This window comes from Carex rostrata, chromosome 21, assembly GCF_964058835.1.
Source record: "Carex rostrata chromosome 21, lpCarRost1.2, whole genome shotgun sequence".
Classification (NCBI taxonomy): domain Eukaryota; kingdom Viridiplantae; phylum Streptophyta; class Magnoliopsida; order Poales; family Cyperaceae; genus Carex; species Carex rostrata.
Window position 1 is genome coordinate 3,701,008 of NC_135938.1, and position 11,491 is coordinate 3,712,498.

General features: G+C 31.2%; 1 protein-coding gene across 1 annotated transcript; it reads left to right on the forward strand.

The window, feature by feature from the left end:
• The first annotated feature begins 1,873 nt into the window (after positions 1-1,873).
• LOC144573558 (scarecrow-like protein 9) lies at positions 1,874-5,695 on the forward strand. The gene is made up of 2 exons (XM_078323342.1): positions 1,874-2,048; positions 3,338-5,695. Exon 2 carries the CDS (start codon positions 3,402-3,404, stop codon positions 5,478-5,480), a length of 2,079 nt encoding a protein of 692 aa, XP_078179468.1. The 5' UTR covers positions 1,874-2,048; positions 3,338-3,401; the 3' UTR covers positions 5,481-5,695.
• Positions 5,696-11,491: the final 5,796 nt, after the last annotated feature.

The following is an 11,491-nucleotide window of genomic DNA, read 5'->3' on the forward strand; positions in this document are numbered from 1 at the left end:
TTAATATGGAGAACAAGATGAACGGTTCGGATCGACCGTTTGAATTTTGAAAAGTTGAATATTGAGCCGTAGCATGGGAGGCCTCTATGCAACTCATAGCACCGTAGCCAAGTCCTATTTTATGTCTAATCTTGTCAAGCACCTGCAACTCGCAAGATGAAAAACAACATTTATTTAATGCGTACTAATTTGGATTTCTTGTTCTCGTATAAAGTTAACTCTAATTATTATAAATGTATATGTGGTAATATCTCTCATAAAATATAAATAAGTTAAATGATAAAGTGAAGTTGTTATTTTCTTAGCACAAAAAAAATGTGAAATTTACATTCCTCAAAGGAATTACTAATTATTATATTATTTCATTAAGAATAATTATATTTATCCCCACACTCCTATCCCCCATCTATAATTTAGAAAAGTTGTATTATGGTTCCTACTTAAACACTTTTAAAATTAGAAGGTCAACTTTAAATAAGGAATGTGATAATTATTTAAAAGTTGTATTATGGTCCCCACTAGTTATTTAAACACTTCTAAAATTAGAGGTTGTACTATGGTCCCCACTAATTATTTATTCATACAAAAAAATATTTATCACGATAAATGTATACGAGATGATTATTCAATTATTTTTTTACATAGGTATAAGTGCTCTAGTTTATAGACATAAATACTTGTAATACTTTATTAATATTTTTATATGTCAGTCAGTGTCATATGTAAAAAATACTCTTAAGTATATGTATAAATACTTGTGTGACAACGAGTTCGAAAGTATGTCATCATAGATCTCATTTGAAAGAGAAAATTGCATAGAATACGTTCGTGGTTTTAGATTCATAAAATTCCTCATAGATCATTAGAAATCTGGACGAGATTGAGTGAAGAAAAAAAAACACACACTCCAAAAACGTGTATGCCCCCCCTCCTGTAATTTGAGATTTGGTTGGAGAAACAATTATTTATGTAAAAATTGTTCATCTTATAGGTATAAACTTCTGTTCTTAGGTATAAATACTTCTGTGCATGGAGATTAATACTTTAGAAAAAAAATGTAAAAATTATTCACCTTATGGAAGTTAAGTACGGGGATAAATGGGGGAATAGAGATGCAGGGACAATTATCATGATCCTTTCATTAAACAAAGTCATTATAAAATTAATATTCAATTGGACTTTTTTAAATCTTCAAGTAATGTTCAAAAAGAAGGGTGAAGATTTTATGTTTTTGGCATATAAAGATGATATTTTTAATTTTGGAGAGAAAACTGTAATTTTAAAAGTTTAGGACGGTAAATATTAGAGTTTGTATGTGTGTGCGCATTTGTGTCTACATGTGAAAATTTTAAAATTTTGAATTGATTTTGTATAGAGTCAAGTGATCAAAATGCGTCCAAAAAATGAATGCATTAAAATTAATTTATAAAATTTCTAATTTTGACCACTTCACTCTCTACAAAACTAATTCGAAATTTTAAATTTTTTACATGTAGAAGCATCACTCGTAAGGTAAAAGAATTTCAACGATTTGAACTCGTCTCTTGAAGTCAATCCGATAAATTTTAAAGTTGAGTTCAGAAAGAAACTTGTTTAAGAACACCTAGTTCTACTCTAAGAATTTTAAATGATTTAAGTACAGTGCCAATAAATCAGATAGTCTACATCAGAGTATTTTATTTCTATGGAAAAATTAATTTAAAGTTGATTTACAGTCATAATTGATTTGAAGCGTTGAATCTGAAATGCACTGTCCCAATCTCTATCATGCTCTTCAATCTAATTTGTAGATATGGAAGAGAATTTTACTCCCCGGTCCAACCTACTACTATGTGTTCGATTTTATCTACATCACTGTCTGTTCAAAGATTACTATTTACTTTCTCTCCCAAGTTATTCCCTCTATCGTATCTCTTTATATTTCTGAACAACAACTCAGTTCCTAAAATACATTGGCGAGAGTCCGAAGCAGAGAGAAAGCTATTTTGCAAATCAATTGGCCCCATCTCAATTTCTTATTTGGGTAATAAGATTAAGAGAGAGAAAAGGTATGTCCTGCTTGTTTTGGTGTTGCTTTGTAATAATAGAATCCTGCTTGTTTTCCTAAGCTAAGTCAATTTGTGAAACATTCAAGACAGTAGTCATTTATCTGTATTTCCATGCATTAATTTTGGTTTATAAGTAACGCTGGAACCTTTTTGTATTTGAGTAAATAAATACATGGGACATGGGTAAACAATTAGTACTGTTAGGCGATAAGTTTTAGTCAATAGACACCAACCCAGTACACACTTTTCGATGATCAACTCGGGGAAACTACATGCTCCCTTTTGTTCATGTGATGTTACCAAATATAAACAGTATACCAGAAGAGCAATAACAGTACCAAATTAGCACCACTAGATTATTTCAAATATCAAATTGGAAATATTCCACACGAGAACTGAATCAGACCAAGAAGTTAATTATCAGAAATAATGTTGGGCTGCTTAATTTGATTTATATTTTCATACTAGCTTAAGCAAGAATTCATATTTGTCTCAGTTAGAACCTTTATAAAGAATAAAAAACACCTTGGAAATAAAGAAGAAACCTTATTGAGCCCGAAGCACATCATGACGGAACACAAACAACAACTGTTCGTTATGTAACTATGCTTAAATAAATTTTAAATATGAATATAAAATAACTAAAAATAATTTTACATATGTTGAAAATAGGTAACACGAAAGTTATATTTATCAAACTTAATACTATTTTATATTTTTGAAGTGCCTCCTTGCATAATTTCACTAGGTTGACTTGGCAATGTCCATTTCAATGAACTTTGTTGATATTACTCCGACAAGTTGGATGTTCTCAAATTAATTCACACTGAAGGTGGAAGATTTGTGGTGTTATACCAGTCATGGGTCCTGGTCAATTTTTATACTTTTTAATCATGCAGAGATTTTTAGGAATATCTGGGGTGATATTTTTGTTCATCATATAAGATGAAATTTCTGAATTAAATTTTAGACTCAACTTCAACAGAAAAAGGTCCCCTTATTGTGTTTTATTTGAAAACATAATTTCTAGACTATAGAGTTTGGGCAAGTAAAAGAGTAAAACATACATATGAACTGAATCTAACTGGATCATTATTTTTTTTGTGTTGGCAAAATATATAATATTACATTGTGAAAAATTTGACACTATTAAGTGTATTTTTCCTTTGATCTCTTTGATTTTTTTTGTTCTTTTTTATACTTGGGCAAAGACATTGGTTGCCATAGAAGATATTTTCGGAACTATAGTTGCAATAAGTGATAATTGCATCTTCTTTATTTCTAAACAGGTATGCTTTTGGGCAAATCGGAACTGTAGAACACTTCTCTTTAGCAGTTTGTGAATAAATTGATATGGATTCCCATTTCAACCTTGTTGAACTTTCTGACACAATAGATAAGGTGCTGCAGGATGATTCTAACAGAAAACAGAATGCCTCGTGCTCTGCAACAGAAGACGAATCAGAGCCCTATTGTGCGAATGCCAATAAGGCGCCATCCGAGGGAAGTATAGATTGCCACATTGCACGGGAACCTCAGATAGATACTATTAAAATCAGTGAAGAAGTTAGTGATCTCAACTCAAATGCCGTAATCCGATACATAAGCGATATGCTACTTGAAGAAGGCACAGACACAAAAATAAGCACATATGGTGAAGAGTTAGCTCTCCTTGCCACTGAGAAGGTCTTTCATGATATTCTTAGACAAGAGTACTATCCGGCGCCTAATGAACCATTGCTACAAGACCTGACAAACCAAATGAGCTCTGTCGATTGTACGAACAACGAAAAATCAAATCCTGATGGGGAAAAGGAGTTAATAAAAAATGTTTCTGGGCATGATGTCATCTCTTGTAAACCACCTTTATTGAGCGATGATCTGACAGTGGCCTTAACCATAGAGAGCCTCGCAGCCCAGCAAATCCAGAAAGGAACTGAAGAAGCAATGAAGTTTCTCCCAAACATCGGTGAGTTCTTTACTAATGGGGAGTCAAGTGGATCAATTAGTGGCAGTGATTGCGCAACCAAGACCAAAAAGAACCTTAGCTTTAGTGATTTGGATCAACCGGTGGGCAGGACACCTAAGCGAATTGTTGTTTACTCTGATGAGCCAATTAGAAATGAAATTTTTGATCAGGTTCTTCTACCTGGGGGCCTGAAGTATATCAAAGATGATCCCATGTTGGGTGAAATCCTGCAAAATGAATCGAAAGATAAATCTCGGCGAACTCGGACCAAAACATCTAACTATTCAACGAAACAAAATAAGGACCAAACAATAGAAGAACCAGTGGATCTTAGATCTCTTCTTATCTATTGTTCTGAAGCGATCTCAGCAAATGATCATTCCTTGGAAAGTGAATTGATATGTAAAATAAGGAAACACTCATCCCCAAATGGAGACTGGTCCCAGCGTTTGGCATACTGTTTTGTAAATGGACTTGAAGCTCGTTCGGCTGGCACTGGAAGTGAGATCTATCATAAAATGCTTTCAAATAAACCAGGCATCATCGACATTTTGAAGGCTTACCGTAAGTACCTCGTGTCTTCTCCTTACATGAGAGTATTAATCTATTTTACCAACCAGACAATACTCAATAACATTTCAAGACATGTAAGGAAGGCCCATATAATAAATTACGGCATCGTACATGGGTTCCAATGGCCACCATTTTTCGAGCATTTCTCTAACTGGGGAAGCACACCCCCAACAATCCGGATCACCATGATAGAAGTTCCAGAGCCAGGTTTTCGTCCCAGAAAGCGAGTTGAATTAATAGGGAAGAGGTTAGCAGATTATGCGAAGAGCTTTAATGTACCTTTTGAGTATGAAGGTATAGCATCCAAGTGGGAAAATGTCAAAGTTGAAGATCTGAAAATAGCCGATGATGAAGTTGTTATAGTGAACTGTGCTGTGAATTCTGAAAAATTGTCTGACGAGGGTAATGGTTCGGATAGTCCTAGAGATATTTTTCTAAACACCATTAGAAAGATTAAACCACGCGTCTTTATTCATGGAACTAAAAATGGTGCATACAATTCCGCCTTATTCCTTCATCGATTTAGATCTGCTTTATTGCACTATTCTTCCTTGTTTGAGATGCTCGATTCTAACTTGCCTCGAGATAGCCCAGAAAGGCTAATTATTGAGAGAGATGTGATCATCCCAGAAGCAACTAATGTAATAGCATGTGAGGGTTCTGAGAGGCTGGAGAGGCCAGAGACTTATAAGCAGTGGCATGTGAGAAAACTCCGAGCTGGATTGGTGCCTCTGTCAGTAGATTTAATGATTAAGAAAAATTTGAAGGATTTTATCCGAAGATACTACGTCAAGGAGTTTGCTACAGATGAAGACAATGGATGGCTTCTACTGAGCTGGAAGGGAAGAGTTTTGTATGGTCTGACTACATGGAAGTCTATTGAAGTGTAGCATGCAAACACTACACTCAAATGGGGGAAAAAAAAATGTGATATTAATTTTTTATGCTAGTTTCTTCGGGATGAATTGTATGAAATTTATAGGTTAATTACGTTTTAGTTTTTTCTGTTTTCTTTCTCTTTATACAACTTTAATTTAGTTAATTTTAGTTGATGTCAATATGAAATTTGAATGAACAATGCAACGAGGAGAGTTGACAGCAAATTTATAAATTTATAGGTTAATTACATTTATTTTTTCTGTTTTTTTTTTCTCTTTATACAACTTTAATTTAGTTAATTTTAGTTAATGTCAATATGAAATTTGAATGAAGAATGCAACGATGAGAGTTGATAGCAAATTAAATTGAGAATTTCATTTCAATTTCGAAAAGAGAAGTATTTGTTATTTGTTCTCCAGTTGTTCCACATAGCATCTTTTCTTATAATTCCATTTTTCTGTACATGTGCAATTTTTGTTTTCATTTTATTTTAATGTAAAACTAGGGTAAGGAATATATATGCGCTTTGTTGTGGATTTTTTAGAAGTCGAGATCTATATATTGTTAGAAAGCTTCTACTATTAAAATTGTTTTTGCCAATAACCCCCCAAGTATGTTGCAATTTGAGGAATCTACTTGAATCATTCTTATATATTTAGTACTTCTGTATCACCTTTTAGTTAATCATAGTAACAAATTAGTAATCCAAGATATAATATTATTTTTTCATGTATCCCAAAAACTGCTTATTGTGTCGTTATGGGGAATGAAAGAACCAACTTTAGTTTAGTGATAAAGACAATACTCTCTGTATAGAAGTTCACATATTCAAAATTCAGATTAAATCTCTCATGAATAATAAATCAGTTGAGAGGCTTATTCTCCAACTTTACTAATAAATAAATTAATAAAATATGGGGGCTTGACCTCCACCTTTCTCGTAAAAAATGATATAATATTATTTATTTATTGAGAAAAATTACTAATGTTAAGCTAACAATTAATGTTCTGATCACATTATTAATTATCATTAAAAATGGGAACTTTGTTCTCTAGTCCGTTTGGCTGTGTAATTTGGTGATAGGTAAAACCCACATGTAATTATCATCATATTTTATATCAAATCTTGTTTCAATATAGTTTGAATTTTCATTCTAGGTAAATTACCAAATTAGTTTATAATATAATTTAAATTTAATAGAATTTATTGATGCAAAATAACAATAAGAAAAAAAAATAATCATTTGTACAAAAATTCGGTCCCTCAATTTGATTTTTCATTGTGAGGCTAATCAAATGGTTCGGATCCAAACAGTCTTTTTCTTTTTCTTTTCACAAATTACATAAACTGGTGAGAAATTTAAATACATGGTAATTTTAAATTACATAATTATAAAATACATAATTATTTTAAATACATTTTTTTATTTTAAATAAGTGAGAAACTTAAATAGAAATATATATTTTTAAAAACAAATCAAGATTTTTCACAAATTATCTCATGGTATAACTGAAGGTTCCAGGCATATCTTTATTTTTAATCACATATTTTAATTGTTTATAAATGCTTATCAAAATATATATTTTACAAAATAATAAGTAATAATTAATAAGGAATGCTTATATTTTATAAAATAACAATTAATAAGTAATGTTATGTTACGCTATTATTTAATTGCATTATTAATAATTTTATCAATAAAAATAATTGTATAATATCAAGCATTTTAAGAAGAAAAATATAATTTTTCACTACTAATTTCACAGTACAACCAAACATTAATTTCAATATATTTCCATAACCAATCTTGTACATATCCGTACCAGTAAATTTTCACTTTTTCAAATATGAATTCTCATCCCATCAAATTTTATCACACACGATCCCTTATCAAACGACATAAAATTTTATATTAGTATCATTTGATTATGGATTGTACGGACGTGAAATAATAGTGTAGACTGTTGGAACCATCTCTCGTCTCATCTATCCAACCTCTGCCACCTGTCACATAAGCAAGTCAAGTGGTGGGGCCGTAGAATGTGGCGCTCACAATTTGTCAAACTGAATTGCGTTTGCGTGTGCTATTTCTCTGCACATATACACCGCCACATTGTCTTCGGTTTTAACCACCAGACCATTTGCTGATAGATTTTAATCGAATAATTTTTTTTGATGGAGATTTTGTGGCAATTATTTATTCTGTGAAATGGGAGGTCTGTATTTCTATCCGTTAATTTGTAGTGTATGTGAAATGTAATAATAGAAACGGCTGGAGCAATCTCCTGATGACATCCAATAACCTGATAACACGACAAAAAATGTCCCTTTCGCCAGTCCTATGCCACATATCGCATTGGAAAGTCAAGTGATGCCTCCTACGACGTGTGAAAATTTAATCCAAATAAATCAATTAAACAACAACAAAGTATCGAGTTAAAAGTTGAAACTCTAAGAAAAAACTACTAAGCCTCTAATAGACATAATAAAACAAGTAATTAAAAAAGAGTCATGATAATTGTCCCCACATTCTCATTCTCTCATTATCTTTCTAATTTTATTTATTCAATATCATTCACATTTCTCACAATCTACAAAAAAATTTTGTGAATCTAAAACCATGAACGTCTTCTACGCAATTTTATCTTTCAAATAAGATCCATTATGACATACTTTCGAGCTCGTCATTACACAAATATTTATACCGCGTCATCTAAGTATTTATACCTAATATTTTTCACATATGACACTGCTGACATTTAAAAGTATTAATATCAAGTATTACAAGTATTTATATCTATGCACTGAAGTATTTATACCTATTTGGTTAACTATTTTTGTTAGAGAAATGTTGACGCATGAACGATTAGGGAAGGTTGATGCGGAGATGGGGGGGTCCACGATTGGAAATAAATACTTACAAGTATAGGTGTAAATACTTGCACGATGAGGTATAAATACTTGTGTGACGATGAGCCCAAAAGTATATCATCATCAATCTCATTTGAAAGATAAAATTTTGTAGAATACGTTCATGGTTTTAGATTTGTAAAATTCCTCATAGATCGTGATAAATATGGATGACATTGAAAAAAGAAAATGAAAAACTCACCTCTAAAAACATGTATGATTCTTCTCCCCATGTAGTTTGAGTGGTTCCCCCATATAGTCATATCAAGTTAGACATGCAAGTATTAATTTATTATTTTTCAAGTATTTATACCACAGTGTTTTGAATAAATTTAATTAAACTAGTTGGTTAAGTTAGTTTATAGAAGTTAAAATCTATGTAAAAGATGGGAAGATGATGGGGAGATGCGGGGTTCAGTACAATTGGGGATAAATACTTACAAGTATAGGTATAAATACTTGTGTGACGATGAGTCCGAAAGTATGTCATCATGGATCTCATTTGAAATATAAAATTGCGTAGAATACATTCGTGGTTTTAGATTCATAAAATTTTTCATAGATCGTGAGAAATGTTAATGATATTGAAGAAAAAAAAAAAAAAAAAAAACCTCTAAAATGTGTTCAAGAAATGAGGGGATGGGGGTGGGGGGGATTTATATAATTATTCTTAAAAAAAAATATAGCATAAAAATAAAGAGTAGGAAGAAAGTGTAAACCTCAGAGTTTTTCTTTTTTTTGAGAGATCGTGGCAGAAAAATAAAAAATCTTTAAAATCTACCCCTTTTTTATAATAATTCTGGCAATAAACAAGTATATTCACTCCTTAGACACGTTCTTAGAAAGTTTTTGAATGGTTCTAAAGGTGGAGAGGTGAAAAAAACCTCCAGCCTAATCAGTGAGTTTGGCTTTTGAGCTTATTTTCTTCCACAATTTTGCTTGGTTTCTTCCTATTCCTTCATTCCTACAAATTAAAATTCAAACCATCCGCAATAACTCAATCTTTGTATATATCTAAACTAACTTAAAAACAAGGTAAATGACCAAATTTCAGGGGAGAACCCTATTAAAATATGTATCTAATTAGCACTTATCAATGACAACTAGTAAACTAAGGTTTAGTGATTGAGTTCATCTGTGTTGTTGTTATTACATATTCAATTTTTTTTTTTTTGTAGGTTTATCATATGTCAATTACTGTAACTTATTAATTATTGCATGATTGTCTTACCAGCATTAAATAAGTGATTATTGTTGAATCTTTATTTTTAGTTTTTAATTTATAATGTACAACACGTTCGCTAGTATGTAACATTCAATAGTTATTGTGTAATAAATTATTCAATAGTTATATGACAACCTGCAGATTATTAAATTTTATTTAGAATTTTTTTTATATGTTCTTAGTTATTTATGTGGCTACATATAATTTATAATGTCTATATATATGTTAATTTTGGGGTTCGATTCACACTCACGGAAAATAAATATAAGCGCACAAATTTTCATAAAAATCTTTTTCGTCTGATTTTGTTTAAATTTTTTTTGGAGCTAAATAATAATGTCACAAAATTTTCTTCCATTCCATAAGGACCATAACGGGCTGAAGACTAATTCTGTCAAACCCGCCACACCAATCATCATAATGATAGGAGAACAGTGTATACCAAACTTTATGTAGCTTGAATATGTTTTGGACCCGAAATTGTTTTAGTTATCACTTTAATAAATCAGAATTAAACAACTACCATCCAAAATCTCAAATTTGAGTTTTTACCACGAACGCATACTCAGTTTTTTGGTGTGCGAACTAGGTATGAGTACCAAAATTAATTTTTTATTATTTTTTATTTTTCAGTGTGCACCCTCAGTATGCGCACCAATTTTTTTTGTTAGTTAAGTTCTGAATTGTTTGAAATTTTTTGACTAAATTTTTTTTCTGTTCTGCATATAATTTGTAGTATAAAACATTTATCGAATTGTGCGTATAATTCGTAGCAATTTGTGCACCAATTAGTACAAAATGCTGATCAGATTGTGTGTATAATTTGTTGTAGTTATTTTTAGTTCAAATTTAGTCCAGAAATTTATTTGTTAAATAAGTGTGTTTTATTTTCTACAATTTCACCGTCAAATTTTATGTGTACATATAATTCTAAATTAATACCATAGAACGAAATATGATAGAACAAAAAAAACAAATTAGGCCCAAAATTTCAAATAATTTAGAACAAAACTAAAAAATATAGGTGTCCATACTAAGGGTGTGCACCGAAAAATTAAAAAAAAATCAATTTTGGTACTCCTATCCAGTCCACACACCAAAAAATTCGGTACGCGGACTGAATATGCGTTTGTAGTAAAAACTCAAATTTGAAGTTTTGGATGATAGTTGTTTAATTCTGATTTTTTGAGGTGCTAACTACAATTTTTTTTGGGTTTTTAACTTGTGGCTGCTCTTTATTGAAGATAATTGGTGACATTATGCAGACGACAAATAACATGTCGCTTTACCGTTTCTACAATTCGTTGTTGTTAGTTGTGACAACTGACAAGGGAAATTTAAATGCACAAACGTGTAAATATTAATATTAGGTTTTAATTAAGAATGCAAAAATATATAAATGCCACATATTCAGAACTTAATAAATAGAGCGGACTGCTCTCTTTATTAGATGCGTTTGACTATATATGACCAATTCGAAAAGGGAAATATAATTTTGACAGTATAATTAATCTTTGGACTGGCTGCTATCTGGAAATGCCGAATATCCTTTTATTTATTTATTTATTTTCAAATTTTACAACTTGATTTCTACTTTTCAAAGTTTATATTACCGGGATCAGAAATTTACTGAGTTACATGAATAGAGTTCTGGCATAAAATTGCTCAAACACATCTAGAATTATACATAGGTAAAAGAATTCGGTATAGACTCGTATATAGTTATTAGCTATTAAGCAAAACTAGGTCATAAAAGCCGGCACAGGTCCTGCTTTGACAAGCAATATCACATATTTACATCAAAATTAAAGTCAAGTGTCAAAACTAGCGGCCTGATGTGGTTTCCTATCTCTTTTAGTTTCATCAAGCTCCCTGTGTCTGAGGCG

What these genes read in the sequence shown, in the direction of transcription:
- LOC144573558 (XM_078323342.1), top strand. Translation starts at nt 3,402, where the DNA reads ATGGATTCCCATTTCAACCTTGTTGAACTTTCTGACACAATAGATAAG.